Source organism: Rana temporaria, chromosome 4, assembly GCF_905171775.1.
Source record: "Rana temporaria chromosome 4, aRanTem1.1, whole genome shotgun sequence".
In the NCBI taxonomy this organism is placed as follows: Eukaryota; Metazoa; Chordata; class Amphibia; order Anura; family Ranidae; genus Rana; species Rana temporaria.
The window spans coordinates 415,584,247-415,605,554 of NC_053492.1; the positions used below are offsets into that span (position 1 = coordinate 415,584,247).

General features: G+C 40.5%; 1 protein-coding gene across 5 annotated transcripts in view; it reads right to left on the minus strand.

The window, feature by feature from the left end:
* Positions 1-21,308, minus strand: part of LOC120937804 (serine palmitoyltransferase 3-like) — an 89,904-nt gene that overhangs the window by 29,387 nt on the left and 39,209 nt on the right. For all 5 annotated transcript variants that reach the window (XM_040351295.1, XM_040351293.1, XM_040351292.1 and 2 more), the window contains 5 exons: positions 18,668-18,822; positions 16,298-16,446; positions 11,772-11,896; positions 7,967-8,060; positions 3,838-3,943 (listed from right to left, as the gene is read on the minus strand). In XM_040351295.1, coding sequence (XP_040207229.1) covers positions 3,838-3,943; positions 7,967-8,060; positions 11,772-11,896; positions 16,298-16,446; positions 18,668-18,822 — 629 coding nt within the window. The remainder of the gene's footprint in view (positions 1-3,837; positions 3,944-7,966; positions 8,061-11,771; positions 11,897-16,297; positions 16,447-18,667; positions 18,823-21,308) is intronic.

The window sequence follows — 21,308 nt, forward strand, 5'->3', positions numbered from 1 at the left end:
CTTCTATGTTTGACTTTACTTTAAAAGTCCACTTACTTTCTATAGTGTTGCGGTTAGGAGGGAGCTCTGTGAGTGTCCAGGTTTTATTTTCTTAAAGTGACTTTTATTCTTCTTCTGCTGCCTCTCTCCATTTATTGGCTTCATGTTTCAGCAGTGTTTCTATTTCTTCCCAGGATGTTGGTTCAAGTATGCTGTGTGTTTTCACAGTATATAACAGCTTGTGAGGTGGTATCCCCTTTGTAGTCCGAGTGAATCTTCTGACTTCAGGCAGTCCAGCAGGATCTGGTGCGGAACTTGATTTAAGCATTGTGAGTTCCACCTCTCGTTCTGACTTCTGCACAGGTTCGCTTTGACCAACCTTTTCTTCTGGTTTGCTTGGCATATTCATTACACAGCTTTTAGGGATCGGTTTTTCTGGTGATGGGCTACGGCTTATTGTTACTTTGTTAGTTATTCGGTGTAGGATTCTGTAACCCTTAGTTTTCTCACTGTAGCCTACTAGTATGCCCTCTATGGCTCTATTCTCCAGCTTGGATCGCTTTTCATTTGGAATATAGACATATGCTTTACATCCAAACACTCTGATGTGCCCTATGGTAGGCTTTGATCCATGCCACATTTTGAATGGAGTACTTTTATTGGCTTTTGAGAGTAGTCTATTCTGTAGGTAGGTTGCAGTCATGACTGCTGCTCGCCGTACTTGTGAACTAGGTTGGCATCCGACAACATGCATCTGTCCATTTCTATGAGTGAGATTTTTCCTTTCTGCTACGCCGTTTTGTTCAGGAGTGTATGGTGTGGTTGTCTGGTGTACTATTCCTTGTCTCTTCAGCTATGAGGCCACTTCTTTGCTTATGTATTCTCCCCGGTTGTCGGTGCGTATTATTCCTGGTTTCCATTGAAATGTGTTGCTAGACATGGCAACGAACTCTTGAAGTTTCTCTGATGAATTATTTTTGTGTTTCACCAGATATAGTAGTTGTGTACCTGGAATAATCATCAATGAAGTCAGTAGATATCTGTTCCCGCCTGACATGGGAGTGTTCATTGAACCGCATACGTCACTGTGTATGGGCAGCAGGGGTTGGGTGGTTGTTCTTTGAGATGCCTGTGGAAGGGGAGCATGTGTGGTTTTTGCTTCAATAAGGATGGTACTATAACACACTATAACACAATAAGGATGGTACTTCCTCTGATTACCATAGAATACATATTATAACACAGCAGTGCAACCTACTGGTATAGATAGGTATAATGCATATATATAGTTCACAATAAAGCTACTTGCTGTTGCTTCTTCCAACACTGTCTGGCTAGTGTGATAACCCTCTATTTACCCCATGGATGTACAAAATAGAGATTAAACATATGCAGGTTATTGGTAAGCATTTTGTGAATTACTACCAATAACTTTATTAAATGTTAAGCCAAGCAAGCTATTGATAAGTGCATTTATAAATTATGTGGGCTTAAATAGATTGTAGTACATCTCTGTGATGGTGTGGTTTATTGGACATAGGGACTTAGTAACCAAGCTGTAGCTTATATAAGAATTACTTTGAGGCCTGGTTCACACTGGTACGATTTGAGATGCGATTTGAGATGTCAAAATGCTCAAATCGGCGGCATTAGCCGGCAATGGCATCGTCCTAATCGGTGCGACGCCGTATATGCGGTGCTGCGCCGATTTAAAAAAGTAGTTCCTGTACTACTTTTTGCAATTTCGGCCCGCAATTTACATTGACATCTGTGTAGAAACCTGCACAGATATCTCTGAAATCGCGACCAAAATCAGGACTGCCAGCGGGAGTGAAATCGTGCGAGTTCAGCTGAACTCGCACGGCTTCACTCCCGAAGCCCAGTGTGAACCTGGGCTTAGACACATTCTATTTATTTATTTTTAATGGGGAGAGGGGGTAGGGTTAGTGGAGCAGATAGGTCCATCACAGGCTCCCGCTATGGATCACAGTTCTGGATTATGGCTGATACTGTATATACCCACTGGTCTGCTTTTTTAAACTCTTGTTATTGCTATTTCCTATGCACCCTACAGGGGTCAGTTACTTAGTAATTTAGTAATGCTGTCACATACCTGGTAGAAGAGTCTGATACGATGAGGAAGGCCTCTCTTGCACCTCTGACTCGGGGCCCACAGGTACCGCAAGAGTGCAGAGTAGCACGAGTGCCTGATGGTCCTACTAGCCACAGGGTTGGACAGGACCTCCTGGTTAACCCCCTTAGCGGTAAACCCGAGCGTGACTCGGGGTGGATTTTCGATGCTAGGATCGGTATCCCTGAGTCACGCTCGGGGTGGACGTGCAAAGTTACTTACCTTGTCCCTGGATCCAGAGATGCCACCCCGCTGTGTGAGCGAGCCGGTCCTCCTCGCTCGATTCACAGTCTCCCCGTGTGCCGCCGAGCTCCGTTCCCTGCGACGTTACGACGCACCCCCGTGCGTCGTAACGTCGCCAAATTCAAAAAAGTAAACAAACACTATACATACAGTATACTGTAATCTTATAGATTACAGTACTGTATGTAAAAAATACACACCCCCTTGTCCCTAGTGCCCTACATGTACTTTTATATAATAAAAACTGTTCTTTCTCCCTGCAAACTGTACATTGTCCAAAAGTGTCCCTTTATGTCAAAAATGGTTTTAGAACAGCTAGAAAACAGCGATAATAAATTATAATCACTTGCAGAATTGTGCGATAGCGATTTGTGGGGAAATACGTCATAAAAAAATAAAAGTAATGACAGCGACAATTCTGCAACTGAGCACATTTCAGTGATTTTGAGTTGATTACATTATTGAATAATTTTTATTATAATTATATTATTATTTGTTATAATTATTTATAATTATTTATTATATTATAATTTATAATTTTGTTTTTAAAAAAAAATCATACCCGGGATGCCTACAAGACTCTTGTTTGGTCAGATTTAAGTGAGTTATTCCTAAAAATTACAGGCCTACAGTATAAAACACCAAATTTCCTTGCAAAATAATTGTACCGCTTTTGGTACGTAATTCCAGACAGAATCATACCGCCAGGGAGGTTAAGCAGTGGATGGTCATCAATGAATTTTAGCAAGCAGCGTTGCCATGTAGCAGCTGATGAGCAGTAGGCAGGAACAGGTTTGCACTGGTGACAGCAAGAAGATGAACTGCAGGCAGGTAACAGGAAGATGCAGAACAGGCACCAGTGGATAACAGGGAGATGCTTGCAGCTTGGAAGGCAGACAGATAAGGTACAGATGCAGAAGCAGGAGCAAAGTCACAGTATAGGCCACGGTACAAATCAGCAAAGTTGCAGTAATGGGCATAGGCAGAAGCAAGGTCAGGGACAAGCTGAGGTCAATGCAGGCGCAGTTCAAGAGAGGTCAAGGCAAGCCGGGTCAATAACTGGAGACAGATGCAGAGTAACAGGTTGCAGGTTAGCATGGGAACGCTGTAGACAAGACAACACTGATCCTGAGTACTTGCCCAGTTTAAATAGTCAATTTGGCTTTCAGTGGTACAAAGATGTATTACACTAAAAGCTGGGGCATGATTACATTTTAGTCAAAGCTGCATGTTTTTTTTTACCCTCAATAGACACTTACCTGCCCAAGCTATTGTTTGGTCAAAGTGAACTAACCTTTTAAAGATTCTGTAGCAAAATACAATTCAGTCTGCCAAAACCGGCACTATATATACATGCTTTTGAAACTGATTTAAAAAAAAATCTATAGCTCTTTTGTAGAGCTTAATTAGGTTCTCCTCTGTGGTTGGGAATACGGCTGGGTCTGTGTTGCTTATATTAGATTTTGTGTATTTGTATTCTTAACCTATAAATTCCTTCAACAACGATAAGGATTTTCTTCCAAGCTCGATGGCTGCGTGGCTGACCTCTGATCACAGCTTCCCGTAGTAACTTTTCTAGGTTCTTCATATCTAAAAAACAAAATATTTAAATTTAAACAAAAAAATGTAGTTAAAAAATATTTATTGAAGTCGATATCCAACAACTTTTAAAATTTTTGTACATCAAAGTATTACCTCGAATGTGTAAAAGAGGAACAGCTCAATATATACATCCTGAAACCCTTACCCTGCTACTCCAGTGACCTCTGTGTTACCTCCTAAAGGAGCTATGGACTGATAAGTATCTGTATATCTTTACCTCACAATGGCATATGGGCACCTTTTGACCTTCACCATTGGATGATCAACATATAAGCAGGTTGTGTTAATGCTGGTTCAGAGTGAAAAAATATGTGTGCTAAATACCGCGCTGTCCAAAGAAGGGGGGAAGCTGCCAGCACCGCAAATGATAATTGCAAAAAGTAGAAGTGGAAAAAATGATGGTGCAGCGCTAGTGACAATTTTAAATTTTAAATGGGTGATCTAAAGTGCATAGATAACCTGATACACATCTAAATATATCAAAGTTAGAATAATTGTGAAGATATCAAACTAACAATATACATGTGCAGTATTGAAATAATGATAACAGGTGATTAGAACAATGTATACTATACATATAAAATGCAATGATATTAGGTGATTAAACCAGTGTATGCCATACATATACAATGCAGTGATGTCAGGTGATTAAACCAATGAATACCATACACATACAATGCAGTGAACAACTTATTATAAACTGTACAAAATAATAAAGAAAATTAATAAAGAAAAAGTCCACTGAGTGAGAAAGAGTGTTTGATGAAAAGGAAGTGTCCAAAAACATATGTATCTTGACGCCCCAAATGGTAATTTTCAAGCCACCGCTGAACGTGCATGACAAGGGGGAGATGGAGCACCGCCACCAATAACACTGAGGCTTACCGGAAAGTGTGGATTCAGTAGGACATACGCCCTATGAATTAAACAGACTTGTCGGTGATTCTTCACCAAAGATAGTAGGGCCCGGATGATACAATTGGATAAAATAATCTTCTCACAAGGACCACCAGTCAACAAGAAAGGAAGCTCCAAGATATATAAAACGTCATGTGTATTCAAACATATAGGGCCAAAAAGTAATAAAAAACGCACATAGCGTGAATCCGCATAACAAAAAATGTATTAATAAAAATTAAAGATTTACACTTACATTTAGAAGAGGTAAAACAAGTGCTTTTTAATCAATAAAATGATGCAATGGGAACAGCAGGCTCGAACTAACGTGTTTCATCCACAAAGATATTGTCTGGGGTGGATGCTGGTTTAGAGAGCTAGCGGCTGTCCCAGGGTTAAAATATGTTTGCTCAGTTCCCACAGCCAGCCTACCTGTGGTATAAAAAGGGCTGAGGTCCAGGGCTCTTGGACTAGATTGGCAGATTGGACTAGATGGTTATGTGAAGCCCCCTGGGCTTACTTGATTCTATGGTTGAGTTCAGATATATATTATACCGGAGTGATTTTTTTCTATATTGACCATATGGAACTACATACATAAGCTTTTGTATATGAAAGTTAATCATGCTACCGAACGATTCCTGAACAGCCTCTTTTATATACATGAGCCATGGTTGTTGGTTGATCTATTGGCTTTTTCAGCCCACATAATTCGTATGACAGTGTTCAAGTTCTATTGAACATACTGTATATCAATTACTGTGAATTGTGCGGACTGTCACCCATACTCAAATATAATGTGAACTTATATGATGACTATTCATTGGGCCCACATATTTACCAGATCTACCAGGGCTAGTAGATTTTGTAACATTATTCTTGCCCAAGACTTTTACATATCTCTCTTTATTTTATTTTAATTATATATATATATATATATATATATATATATATATATATATATATATATATATATATATATATATATATATATATATATATATAATTATTATTATTATTATATTTGAAGGTTCAGGTATCTTGATGTGCTTAGCTTTATACCTCCTTTTTTATCCAGGGGGTTTGGTAGTCGTAGACAGGTTTTTTAGTCATTTTAAATAATTTTGCAATACATCCTGAAACCTTTAAACAGCTCACTTGGAAGAAAAAGTACATCTATTCCCCCAGTATAAAATACGTTTGGAAATAACCGTTTTATGAGAATTGATGCTCAGTACCACCACACCAAGTCATTGTTAAATATCAACAGAAAGCCTGAGCTGGTGTCTTTTCTAAATTTTGCTTGGGCAGTCTGCAGTGGGAAGCTCGGAACTCTGAAAATTTTGTGCAAAAAAAAAGCAGGCGGAGGACAAAGGACTACTGTCTGTGGTCTCAGTGCTGCTGGTCTTTCTCCGCTACTGGTTTACTCTGCCTGATTTTGTACTGTGTCTTGGTTTGGAGGTGACCATCTTTGTAAAGGTAGGACTTTGCTTCCTCATGTCAGAACCTCCAAGAAAGAGAACATAAGTTAGTACAGTAGAGATTTTACCTAACCTCACTGCAAATTTCCTGAAACTTGCAGTAAAAAAGCTGACTTTGATCTCACACTGCATATATACAGTTATAACGGTGTAGGCACAGGAGTTCCTAGACACTCTCACATTCCATGACGTGCACTGCTATTTTTCAGTAGGAATTCAAGATGAAAGGTACATTTTTAGTGCTTAGTCACAATTAACAGTTCAAAATGTTCTATGTAACATAGCGAAACGTAACTTTTTTGAGATTAGGTTAACTTTAAGTTTAGATATGAGTCCCTCAAAGTGATAGCAGCACAGTGGCTAGCACTTTGTCTGGCAGCACTAGGGTCTTTGATTCGAAATCTAACCACTGCACCACCTGCACAGAGTTTGCATGTTCTCCCTGTGTCTGTGTGGGTTTCCTCCCACACTCCAAAGACATGCTGGTAGGTTAATCGGATCCTGTGTAAATTGGCCCTAGTATGTGTATGAATGAGTGTGAACTCCTTGAGGGCAGGGACTGATTCGAATGTATAATAAATATGTAAAGCACTGTGTAAACTGACAAGTACCTGTAATATTAATAATATAAATATTTCACTTAATATCGGGGTATATTTCTTGGGTAGCATTGGGGATGTTCAGACAAGCCAATCATTTTGTAGCTGACACTATATCTTTCCTATCAATCTACCGTATATACTCGAGTATAAGCCGACCCGAGTATAAGCCGAGGTACCCAATTTTACCACAAAAAACTGGGAAAACGTATTGACTTGAGTATTTGCCGAGGGTGAGAATGCAGCAGCCACTGTAAGAGGAAGATGGTCAACAGCCCATTTGCACGCCTCACTATGCCCATTGCAACCTCACTGTGCCAATCTCACTGTGCCCATTGCAACCTCACTGTGCAAACCTCACTGTGCAAACCTCACTGTGCCAATTGTCAATGTGCCAATCCTCACTGTGTCCATCCTCACTGTGCCCGTCGTCACTGTGCCCATTGTCACTGTTCCCGTCATCTCTGTGCCCATTGTCACTGTGCCCGTCATCACTGTGCCCATTGTCACTGTGCCAGTCATCACTGTACCTAAAATTGAGAGGCTGCGGGCGTCCATTCAATGTTTAAAACTTGCGGTCTCCTCCTGGTCCCTTCCGTGATAGGCGTTTCTCAGCTGACACAGTTCCGCCTATCACGGACGTTCTCTCATCGTCGGACTCAGTTTCCCAGCAGACACTGTGTTCATTGTTCCAATCACGGATGTCCGAGGATGAAAAGGCATCAGTGATTGGCGGAACACTGAACACAGTGTCCTCTGGGATGGGTGAGGATGAGAGAACGTTTGTGATAGGCATTTCTCAGCAGACAGCGTTCGGCCTATCACGGAAGGGACAAGAGGAGACCACGAGTTTTAAATGATGGACGCCCGCAGCCTCTCAATATTTCCAGGTACACTGACTTGAGTATAAGCCGAGGGGGGCATTTTCAGCCCAAAAAAAAGGGCTGAAAATCTCGGCTTATACTCGAGTATATACGGTATATTATATTGTTTGTAGCATTCTATAATTAAGGGCTTGGTAATAGTATACTTACTGTTGTGCTGGAAAACTCGAATAGTTGCTCCTGAAAGCCTGGCTCCTAGAATCAAAGATGCGTGGTTTAACTCATCACTTAGAATAAGACATCCCTGCAAAACAAGATATTATATTAATTTGGCTTTGCAGAAGTCAGTTGGCAAAACATTTTTCTGTTTTTGCCAAACAATGTATCAATTTAATGTGTAAAGAATGGAAGACAGCCCAACATGGACACATGACAATCTGTCTTACTCTAGCAAGGAATCATTTGTGAATGTGTATAAGTATATAAAAATAGTGAAAATCGCAAATGTTTACTTTCATATAATGTGAAATAGAGTGATTTTATTAGTGTTCCACTGGCTTGCCCTAACGTTAGTCACAGACACATTGCATAATTTTTTTAACACGTATAAAGAAATTATAATAGTCATACGGTAATAACAAAATCAAAATACATGAAGGTGGACTGGACAAGGATGGGGAGCATTTTAAGAAAAACATGTGGTGCTATTTTAATTACCAGGAAAAAAAACTCTGGCCTTCCAGTCAGCTTTGGTATCGCTAGTGGACATAAGTGGCTGTAGTTAACATCGAGATTCCACATGACCATCCATATAAATGATGTGCAATGTGTAAAATGTATGCAAATTTGGATAAATGTACTTTAAAATAACTTTTCTTTGGTTCTTAAAGTGGGATTAAACCCTTTTTGGGCACTTGTACCTACAGGAAACCATACAAAAAGGCTAATTTCCAACAGAAAAAGTCCGATGGGAGCTTTTCGTCGGATATTCCGACCGTGTGTATGCCCCATCTGACTTTTTCTGTCGGAATTCTGTCGGAATCCGACAGACCTAGATAGAGAGCAGGTTCTCTATTTTTCCATCAGAAATTTCCGACTGAGTTTTTCCCGTTGGAAAGTTCGACCACGTGTACGCGGCATTTAAATATAAAGTCATCACCTCAAAACATATAGAATAAAGGTGATCAGCAGCGCTTTAATAACAGCAAATAAAGTTCAAAGGATGAAATAGAAATTCAGTGACACAAATTCATATGATGCAAGTGCAAGAGAATGTCCATAGAAAAATCTTGCAAAGTATGATAGAGTCTTCACACTACACCATGTGTGTCTTGCAGCCTGCTCCCTGTCAATAATAAACTCACCAAAAAATATTGCCTTACACTCTCGTGTTCGGCAGTAGTACATTACCCACAAAGGGTTAAGCCAATGATCTGCTCCTCTCCACACACAATGGACGATTAGATGCAATCACATGGGGAGAGATAACAAAGAAAAGGCTCTACTAGTGCGATAACGTCAAACACACCAATGTTTATTCAAAAAAACAACCTTCATACATTGCACTTACAATATATATAAGTAAAATCAGGTTAAATATCAACCAAAGCTTTACCACGATGTCGCTGCACCTGCCAATTTAGATTAGATGTCTCTTGTTTTACTGAAATGCTCTTACAACAAGAGATGTCTAGGCTGTCTACCAATCCTGGTAGAGCTCTGGTTAATATTTAAGCTGATTTTACTTATATATATTGTAAGTGCAATGTATGAAGGTTGATTCTTGAATAAACATTGGTGTGTTTGACGTTATCACACTAGTGGAGCCTTTTCTTTGTTATCTCTCCTCGCGTCATTGCATTTAATCGTCTATTGTGTGGAGAGGAGGAGGTCGGGCTTAACCCTATGTGGGTAATGTACTACTGCCGAACACGAGAGTGTAATGCCGTGTAAACACGTTCATTTTTTCCGATGAAAGAAGTCCGATTCATCGGAAAAAACGATCGTATGTGGGCCCTATCTGACTTTTTTCCATCAGTGTAAAAAGATTTAACATGTTTTAATTTTTTCTGATGGAAAAAAAAATGATAGGAAATTCTAATCGTCTGTGTGGAATTTCCTCTGAGAAAAATCCACGCATGCTCATGTACGCGGCATTAGGCAATATTTTTTGGTGAGTTTACTACTGACGGGGAGTGGGCTGTAAGACACACATGGGGGGTTATTTACGAAAAGGCAAATCCACTTTGCACTACAAGTGCAAACTACAAGTGCAAAGTGCATTTGAAATTGCACTGAAAGTGCACTTGGAAATGCAGTCGCTGTAAATCTGAGAGGTAGGTCTGAAATGAGTGGAAGCTCTGCTGATTTTATTATCCAATCATGTGCAAGCTAAAATGCTGTTTTTTATTTTCCTTGCATGTCCCCCTCGGATCTACAGAAACTGCACTTTGATTGCAATTGCACTTTGCACTTGTAGTGCAAAGTGGATTTGATTTTAGTAAATAACCCCCTGGTGTAGTGTGAAGACCCTATCACCCTTTGGTTTATTCTTCTATGGACATTCTCTAGCATCATATGGATTTGTGTCACTGAATTTCTATTTCATCCTTTGCACTTTATTTGCTGTTATTTAAGCGCTGCTCATCACCTTTATTCTATATGTTTTGAGGTGATCATTTTATATTTTTATACAAGTAGCTGCTGTTTTTATTCATTTTGAGGGTGTTTATCCTGAGTGCAATGGTGAACAAGTGATTGTTATATCATTGGCTCTTCTTATTTTTTTTATATAAGAAGGCTTCCTGTAGTTACAGTGAACATCTCCTAAACCTGTGCGGTTTAGGAGATATTCACACTGCATGCAGCCGTCACAGGTGCATGTGCTCTGAAGGGACGACATACCTTTGCTGTCCCTTCAGAGGTCTGTGCCGCGGTCTATGACTCCTGCGCACATGTGCGGGAGTGACATCATATACAAGAACAAGTCTCCTGCGCTCTGATATTTCAAAAGGAAATGCTATGCAGTGGTGCAGTTCGATTAAAAGTTATCATCTAGAGTCTTGCAGCCCTCCTCAGAATCGTGGGTATTCATAAAACTATAAAAGAGAAGAAAAAGAGCGGAGGGCGCACCGACCTCGTGTGATACTGATAAAAAAATATTTATTTGAATAATAAAATCAATGGTTATACTCACACATTAGGAGTTAAAAACAGGCTTTAAAAATGAATACAGCAGGTCTCCAGCATCGTCAGTGGAACATGAGTGATCGTTTGGACCAATCAGTGGAAGTAAAAGCTGACGCGTTTCGGGGGCGTGAGCACTGGCGTGAGCACTGCAGACCACGTCAGCTCTGAGGAAAGGGGTACGCCCCCGAAACGCGTCAGCTTTTACTTCCACTGATTGGTCCAAACGATCACTCATGTTCCACTGACGATGCTGGAGACCTGCTGTATTCATTTTTAAAGCCTGTTTTTAACTCCTAATGTGTGAGTATAACCATTGATTTTATTATTCAAATAAATATTTTTTTATCAGTATCACACGAGGTCGGTGCGCCCTCCGCTCTTTTTCTTCTCTTTTATAGGAGTGACATCATCGCACTGCGGCCAATCAGACGGCCAGAGGTTGCGAACCTGGAAGATAGACCAGGTGAAGATGGAAGCGCCTTCAGGACTGACAGCCTGCCGTTGGAGGGCTTCATTCTAAGGTAAGTATTTCATAATGTGCTAGTATGTGATGCATACTAATACAATGTATGCATTTACTTTGAGGGGTTTAAAAAATAAATAAAATTGGTCTGGTTTACTACCACTATAAGTAACCTTTTACACTCACTGGATAATCTGTCCAGATATCAAATTAGCTTGCTAAAACTGGTAGTATTGGTCAATATTTTTTAAAATATTTTAAATATTAAACAGCAATTTGGAAATAATTCATTCTTTAATTAATTTAGCTGTTCAGAACTAGTCAACTTTTGTATGTTTACTTTAAGTAAAGTGTAGTAAATACCTTGCCCACCAGTGCTGGAATATTTGTTGAATTTGTGGCAAAGCCCATGCTAAACACCATTGCTGCTTCTACATTAAGAAACTCTGCCACCAAATCCTCCACCTCTTGATGTTTAACCAAATACCCTGAAAGGGAAGATTGAAATTAGCACACGATATTTGCCCTTATAAGAATACTGGGCTTACTTACAAAACTGTCTATAAACGTGTTTGTACCATGAGAAGATAATATTTTTTTTCAGTCTAATGCAAGTTACTTAAAAATAACTTCCCTGTTAAAGGACATTTAAGGCCCAAACTTGACTTAAAAGACCCCTTTGGACAGTATTTTATAAAAAAGTTATCTTATTACAGTCCCAGTCTTATTAGATAAAAAAAAAAGTTTAAGTTAAGCAGGTAACAAATAAGATTGCCTTTGGTTAACCAAAGATTATGCAAGATGTTATTAGTGTAGCCATGCCCCCCATAGGGGTCCCTGAATGTTGTGGTTTACCTGTCACCCTGCCCAGCCCGACATCCATCTCTAAAACACTCAGAGACATAGAACAATCCATAAGCTTTGTTTTTGTTTTGTTTTTTTATTGAGGTGATTGAACTTGAATGGGTACCAACATTATGGGATGTCCATGAATATTCAGCACAACTTGCTCTGGACTTCTATACACACTCTAGTATATACACTCCAGTCTTCTCTCCAACACAAACTCTGAGGCCTCGTACACACGACGGAGGAACTCGTCGGGCGAAACACATCGTTTTCCTCGTCGAGTTCCTAGTTAGGCTTGTCGAGTTCCTCGACAAGCTTGCTTTGCGTACACACTGTCAAGACAAAATCTCCTCGTTCTCAAACGCGGTGACATACAACACATACAACAGCAGGGGAAGTTCGATTCCACTGGCACAACTCTTGGGGCTGGTTTTGCTAATCTCATGTGTTTGCATGTTAAGTAAAAGTTTGTTAAGAGACGATTTGCACTTTTCAGTCTGTTACAGCTTAAAAAATGTGTTATCTCCATTACAAATGCTACTTTTACTCCCGTCTCATACTTTATTCTGAGCAAGCGCAGGTTTCTTAGCATACACACGCTCAAGTTTCTCGTCGAAAACCAGCCCGACGAGGAACTCGACGAGCAAATTGAACTTGCTCTCTTTTTTGCTCGTCGAGTTCCTCGACAGTTTCCTCGATGAAAAATGTACACGACCGGTTTCCTCGGGAAAAAAGCTCTCCCACCAAGTTTCTTGATGGATTCTGCCGAGGAAACCGGTCGTGTGTACGAGGCCTCATCCTTCACTCCTCCAACACTTTACTTGCTGCATACCGTTACTCCTCCAGCACTTCACTTGCTGCAGACTGTTACTCCTCCAGATTAGCTAGCACTGCATGGTTAGGCCTGACAATAACTCAGCCAATAAGAACAAAAGATGTTTTTTTTTACCTTAAAGTTACGTTGGATTGGAGTGCGGCTGTCCTGATCATCTTTTGTTCTTATTTGCCATGTGCATTGCTAGCACCCTTAGTTCCTGAGAAGAAGATTGCACCCAACAAGACCTGCCTGGAGCGGCAATCTCTGTCTCTTAATAACTCAGCCAGGCCTCAATGAACTACCCTTTGCGGGCAAGGCCCTCGGGTCCCTGTGGTGTAGAAATAGTTCAGATGCTAACTGTCCTCTGCACAGATACCAATCCCAGATAGATCTCTTTAGGTCTTGCCAGCCAATGACCTATATCCACTGCCCTTCCCACAGCCCTCTCTTCTGGTTCTGCACCCACTTCAAACTGCAATCTCCCCCTTCTCTCAGGCGAGGCTCCCCAGTCCTCCTGACTGTGCTCCACTTACCAGCCCTCCCAGCTTCAACCAGTTGTCCTCCCTGGAGTCTCTTAACTGTATTTTCTCCCACTGTCTTCTCCTTGCTCTCTCATGTGCCTCTCCTTCCAGGATCTCTTCACTCCTCCTGGATGCACCTGAGCCCTGGCCCAGGGTCACCCCCCCCCCCCAGACTGGGGAGCTCCACGTGGGCCAGACAGCCTGGAGCGGCAATCTCTGTCTCTTAATAACTCAGCCAGGCCTCAATGAACTACCCTTTGCGGGCAAGGCCCTCGGGTCCCTGTGGTGTAGAAATAGTTCAGATGCTAACTGTCCTCTGCACAGATACCAATCCCAGATAGATCTCTTTAGGTCTTGCCAGCCAATGACCTATATCCACTGCCCTTCCCACAGCCCTCTCTTCTGGTTCTGCACCCACTTCAAACTGCAATCTCCCCCTTCTCTCAGGCGAGGCTCCCCAGTCCTCCTGACTGTGCTCCACTTACCAGCCCTCCCAGCTTCAACCAGTTGTCCTCCCTGGAGTCTCTTAACTGTATTTTCTCCCACTGTCTTCTCCTTGCTCTCTCATGTGCCTCTCCTTCCAGGATCTCTTCACTCCTCCTGGATGCACCTGAGCCCTGGCCCAGGGTCACCCCCCCCCCAGACTGGGGAGCTCCACGTGGGCCAGACAGCCTCCACACTCCCTCACTCCAACTCCTCTCAGACTGGGTTCACCCTGAGTATTTAAGTAGGTCAAAGCTCTTTAAAATACCCCAGGCAGCTCCACCTTTACTCTCCTCCTCTCTTTCTAGCACCATCAAGAAAGAAGTGAGAGGTGAAAGTGAGTCACCCAGCCCTGCCCTGAGCCACTTCCAGCCTAGAATGAAAACAAACATGCCTAGCCACCAGCTAGGCCTCCCTAAATTTTCCTACTCTCCAGAAAAATCTTCACTCTAGCACCTACCTAACTAGAGGGTGCTACATTAGGTTATGTTTAGAAAAGTCTAATTAAGTTTTAGGAAATACGTTAGGTCTCTTCACTGCAGTCAAACCAATACAGCATGAACAATTTTGTAATTGGATAATAAAAGATCAGTAGACTAATGATGAAGTCATCTTTGCAGTCTCTCTCAGCATTTTTTGTTTATTTAGATTAACAGTACTGGGTAGTGCAGAAAAGCCTGGTTGGCTAACAGAGACAAAAATAGTTTTACTGATTTTATTTTTGTCAATTTAAATTTAAAGAGACTGATAAAGCTGGTTTGATGGAAATACAACGTATTTCAAACCATAGGCTCTTCTTTTTTCCTGCTTTTTAATTCTAGCCATTGCATATATAAAATCGAAATTTATGACAAAGGAAACAGAACTTTCACCAATGGTTTGCCAAAACGTTTTTATCTGTAGTTGGCAAATGTATTATTTTTCTGTGGGAATCTAATTGCACATATAAAACATTATCAATTACGGTATGTATGACTTTAGCTACAATCTGAATTTTCTAGCAGAAATGTTTAATTCAAACGGAAAAATATTTTCAATAAAAAACAATTTATTGGAACAATTAGTACATTAAAAAAGTTAAGTAATTAAACAAACAAAAAAAAAAAATAGGACTTTAAAACTATTAACCAATTATAGTTAACTTAGGGAAACGACTAATGAGTACTCAAGTTTTGTTCTGACTATTACCTGCTGCTGCCTGGAGAACCACAGTTTGCTATTTATTTATTTTTTATTATATATTTTTATTTATTTTTGCTATATTTTTGGCTGTGCTAGACAACATATTATACAGTACGAAAACAATGGGTGAATGTTTAAAATGTATATAAAATACAAGCAATATATGATTGTATGAGTTTGTATTTTTCTTTTGAATTACTGTATTTATTGGCGTATAATGCCCTGTACACACGATCAGTTCATCTGATGAAAACGGTCTGATGGATTTTTTCGTGCCTACACACCATCAGTTAAAAAAACGATCGTGTCAGAACGCAGTGACGTAAAACACAACGACGTGCTGAGAAAAATGAAGTTCAATGCTTCCGAGCATGTGTCGACTTGATTCTGAGCATGCGTGGATTTTTAACCGATGGACGTACCCACAGACGATCTTTTTTTTTCTATCGGTTTTTTATCCTATAGATAATTTTAAAACAAGTTCCTAGTTTTTTGACTGATGGATAAAAAACCGATGGGGTCCACACACGATTGGTTCGTTTGATGAAAACGGTCCATCAGACCGTTTTCATCAGACGAACTGATCGTGTGTACACGGCATTACACTCACTTTTTTACCCTGAAAATAGAGGATAAACTGTGCCTGCGTGTTATACGCAGGGGGCTGTAGAACGTTTTTCTCCTGAAACTTCCCTCTTAAAGTTAGGGTGCGTGTTATACGCCTGTGTGTGTTATATGCCGATAAATACGGTATATGGTATTGTATTCCATTTTGTATACATAGTGTGGAAATTTATGGATAAGATTTTTTTAAGATCAATGACTTTACAGCTGCTATAATGAGAACCCTTGGGATTTACCTGACTCTACTCCACCCAATAATGGTGAAAAATATAATGCAGGTCTTTCCTCGTGAGGGGATTTTTCTTTTTTTCTTTATAGTGTTTATTACAGCCTTGTAAATGTATTGTCATAATAAATCTCAGATTTAGTTTAAGACTTACACCACAGTAAAACATTGTGACCATCATTCTTACCCATTTCTTGTCTGCTACTACATATTCCAGCTCCATAGGCCTGCAAGATCTCCTCTATGGTCACCAATGACTCTCTATCATTTTCTGCAAAGCCAAGATAGTTGTATGATCCCATATTGATCACATTCTTAATGACTTTTCCAGTGTACCTAAAAAGCAAAAATATTTCATCCATTCAGTATTTTGTCTATGTTCATTTAACCATAAATAGAAGTGTGCATAGATGTTTCTATTGTATGGCAGAACATGCCACTAGTTATTTGCTCACAATTGTTAAAGGGTAACTCCAATTTTAAGCAAAATGCAATGCAATATGGCAATTTGAAGGCGTCCTGTACACAGATGGTGTACAGAACGCCCTCCTGAAATGAAATTTCCTGCTTGTGTGAGAAGCTTACTGATTTTCCCAAAAGTCTGCGCTAAGATACAAGTCAGATTTTGGGCATCTCCTGCAACAAAAATACATTTTGTGGTGAGATACTCCCAAAGGGAAATCACTTCTAAAGGGATGCAGACCTTGCCATTTTCCCCAATAGAATAGATCGCCGAGAAGGGGATTGTTTTTTTGCTCAACAAAAGTGGACTTACTCTTTAAGGCTATTGTAAGAGGCCATACATATTCCACATAAATGAGGCTGCAGTATTTCTCCATTCCCCTTATAACCATCACCATAAGAAGTATCTTTGGTTTCTGTCTTGGTCCCATGGATATATCCTGCCTTCAACTATTCCTAGAGTGAGACACTGTCCTTTCCAGACTGTAACACACATTTTTATTTACATATGGGTAAGTTGGCACCCTAGCCAATTAGAATAAACCTTGGGCTATCAAGGATCTCTCACTGGATATGGAACCGGCAGGTGGGCAGTATTTAGCAAAATGCATAGGTGCGGCTTATAACCCAAATGAAGAAAGTCGAGCCTCCATAGTGAAGTGAAAAAGTGAAAGAAATTTCATCTTGGGCACTTTTTTTGACAAAGAATATAGAAGATTTAGTAGTAGGCGCTTTGTGGCGCTTGTACTTGCGCAATGCTTTTAGTTCTGGGTAGAGTGGAGGACAAGTTCATTTCGGGACAGGTTCATGCTGTGTTGGTTGGCATCCTTGTACCCCCCACCCCCCCTTTGATGTGTCCAGGCACACCTATATGTTTTTGTAAGCAAACTCTTGTTGAATATGATGTTGATACATTTTACATTGTCCATTTGCACTTATATAATGATAATTATTTGTTTTCTCTTTCTGTATAGAAGAACTATGTATGTTTAAGGCTCCTGAAGAAGAGTTAACTCGCAAAACATGTAGAGCTACCCTGTTGTGATTCAGTTACATGACCCTTGTGCACAGGAACACCTAACTACAGGGCCTTGCATGTGTTGGTATAGGGTGAATTACATGTTTTTTATATATGTGTATGTTTCTTTTTTCTATACATTTTTAACAAATTTTGTAATATATTTGTATGGTTTTAATAATCATATCCAGTGCCATTAAAGTCAATTTTTGTACTGAATTATTCTCCTAATTTTAATACTAAAAATCTATGCAAAAATAAACGTAAAATAAAATGTGAAACATGGGTGTAATCCTGTTTACTATGTAAGTCCAAATGCACAGTCTTTATTAACACTTATCAAGCTAAGGCCCCTTTCAGACTGAGGCAGGAGCTGCGGTGGCGGTATAACGCCGCTAAAAATAGCGGCGCTATACCGCCGGGATTGCTGTGGGATTCGGCTGCTAGCGGTGCGGTATTAACCCTCGCTAGCGGCCGATAAAGGGTTAATACCGCCCGCAATGCGCCTCTATAGAGGCGCATTGCGGGCGGTATTGCCGCGGTTTCCCATTGTTTTCAATGGGAAGGAGCGGTGAAGGAGCGGTATACATGCCGCTCCTCTCACCGCTCCAAAGATGCTGCTGACAGGAGATTTTTTTGTCTCCCGCCAGCGCATCGCCTCAGTGTGAAAGCCCTCGGGCTTTCACATTGAGTCTGCAGTGAAGGAGTTTTTCAGGCGGGATAGCAGCGCTATTTTTAGCGCAGTACCGCCTGAAAAACTCCTCAATGTGAAAGGGGCCTAAAAGTATGGTCTCCTCTGCTGAAGCATTTCTGATAAATGTGGTCTTATTTGTAGCTTTGACAGCTACCACTAGGACCAGGCTTGGCTGAGATACATCAACTGGAGACCTTTTTTGATGTGTGTCAATAAAGACTGCATTTGGATTGTATGTTGGTTTTCTGAGACTTGCTCAGGTGAGCTGACCATGTGCTCTTTCATGTGACATTCCAATCTCAATACTAAGGTAACAATATACTACACAAATAGCAAATGAATAACACCGGACACCAAAAATATAGCAACAGCAGAATGATGACCTGAACGTCCAGTTGTAGTCATCTGTCACTCGCTCCAATAGATCCAATTCCGCTCCTGGTACGCTGCTGACAGGTCGTTCAAAGGCATCTAAAAGTCTTCTGTAAATATTTCTTGTGTAAAAATTTTCAAAATCTTGGTAGAGAGGCACAAAATCCTTTATTTTGAAAGAATAATAATGGAATACTGTTTTACATATTATTTTACAGACTTTTTTTTTGCACAAATTCTTACAACGTATAAATTATATTTGTCCTAAAGTGATTCTAAAGCCTCACGATTTTTTACCTTAATGCATTCCATACATTAGGGTAAAAAACTTTCTGTACTGCAGGGGCCCCTCAGTCCCTCTTTTTTTTACCTGAGCCTAATCCAATCTTTTTATCTGCCTCTCTCTCTATCCATTTCTCTGCCCCTCTCTCTGTCTCTTTCTCTGCCTATCTCTCTCTCTGTCTCTTTATCTGCCTATCTCTCTCTGTCTCTTTCTCTGCCTATCTCTGTCTCTTTCTTTGCACCCTCTCTGCCTTTCTCTCACTCTCTCTGTCTCTTCCTATGCCTATCACTCTTTGTCTGCCCCTCTGTCTCTGTCTTTTTCACTTCCTCTTTTTCTGTGTCCCTTTTTCTCTCTCTGTCTCTTTCTCTACCATTCTCTATCTTTCTCTGTCTCTCTATTTCTCTGTCCCCTCTGTTTGTCTCTTTCTCTGCCCCTATCTCCTTCTCTGCCTTTCTCTATCTCGTTGTCTCTTTCTATGCCTCTCTCTCTTTCTCTGCCCCTCTTTCTCTGTCTTTTTCTCTCTCTCATTCTCTGCCTCTATATCTCTGTCTCTTTCTCTTTCACCTTAATCTGTCTTTGCTTTTCTCTCTTTCTTCTCCCTCTCCCCCATCTCCTCTCTCTCTTGTAATCTCCTCTTCCCTCTCTCTCTTCCTCCCAGTATCTCTCTCTACCCCCCATGATCTTTATTCATCCATCTCTCTTCTTTTTCACCTGTTGTCATACCCAATGTTCCCTGGTCCTTATGTTCCATTCCATGATGCCCCAGGTCTTCATACTCCTAGTCATGCTCAAATTCTTTTACACTGTTTGACGTTTTAAATGCTAAGCTGGGATAATAACTTGTTATGGGTATTGTTAATATTTACATGGCATTTAAATGTTTAAATACTGATTGGCTTAGTTACTAATAGGAGTTACAGGGGGTGTGTGGATGGAGAACTTCTCTCTTGGGTGGGGGGGTGCCAAACTGAGTTTTTTTCCTCTGTGTGAAAGAATGCCATTCAATTTGAAGAGCCAGTAGCTAGCTAATGAAGCACACTAGGATCCACGGTAACTAAAGTATCACTTTTGAATGGACTAGCCATTTAACTAAGTAAAATAATAAGTAACATATTGGCAACTGTGACTGTGTACTGTCATGATTTGTAGATTAATCACATGAATACTTCCTGATTGCACTGTAAGAAGTCTTTTTTGTTTGGTAGAGTTTGTAGATATGGCTAGGTCACATTATGTGTTTGATCATACCTGACTTGCCTAAGGTGGTAACATTTATTTAAGGCTGCCTTTTGTGTGACCCTTTTAAAATATTTAGTTACTTTGTGAGCATTTAAGCACAAATCATATATATATAGATCCTGCTCCTTTACAGCATGTTATACAGCACAGCGCCCTTGCTGTGAAATTTAGCCCCCTGTTACACCTAAAAAACCTGTCTGATTCTGCCAGTCTCTGCCCACCCCCTGTAAACTGACCACGTGTATCATGGCTGATAATCCCTGGCACCGTGGTCAGTTTAGGTGCCTCTGTTATGCGTTCTCTTCACTTTCCTTCTCTTTGCTCCTGTGTCAGTGGGGGATACTCGGCCCCACTCACTGCAGCTGTAAGATCGAGTGAGGAGAGAACCAACGGGTCACGTGATCACTGACCAGAGCTCGCAAATAGGGTATATAGCTGCTTATTTTTACAAAGCACAGACACAGGAGCACTTTATATAATTAAACATAGCGGATGATGAAGTGTATATAGTGGCTTAAAAAAACACTTTAATTTTTTTCTTATAGAAAACAAATATAATACATTAAATAAGCCAAGGTTAATGCAGCTCTTGAGGGCAAGAAATAAAATATTCCCATGTTCCCTTCTGATTTAATTGATTTGTGCATAGAGGCAGTCTGACTGCATTTTAAGATATTAATTTCAGAATATTTATCTATTAAATCTGTATCTTATCATTAAGCATGGCCAGCTTATATGTACATATACTGTATATAGCTTAGTGGACTCCCACATGCCTCTATTTAAATCTCTTCTGTTGGAATGAAATATACTGAATTTGTAGTATAATTGTGTGTACAGCATCCCTGTCTCATACCTGGTGGAGATCGAGCTTAAGAGAGGGCTTCTCTTGCACCTCTTGTCCCACCCCCCTGGTAGTGGTGACAGGGGATGTGAGGACACAGACTGCATGGGGGCCAATGTTGCAGGCATCACCAGCTGTCAAATGCAAGGGACAGATAACTGTCAACCTCCAGGTAAGAATCAGATGCAGGAACACAGTAGTATGTGCACAGCAGACAGGAGTGAAGCCAGGACACAAGCCAACATTTGTCAACAACTGGGAAGCAAGGTGCCACATCAGAAGGCAG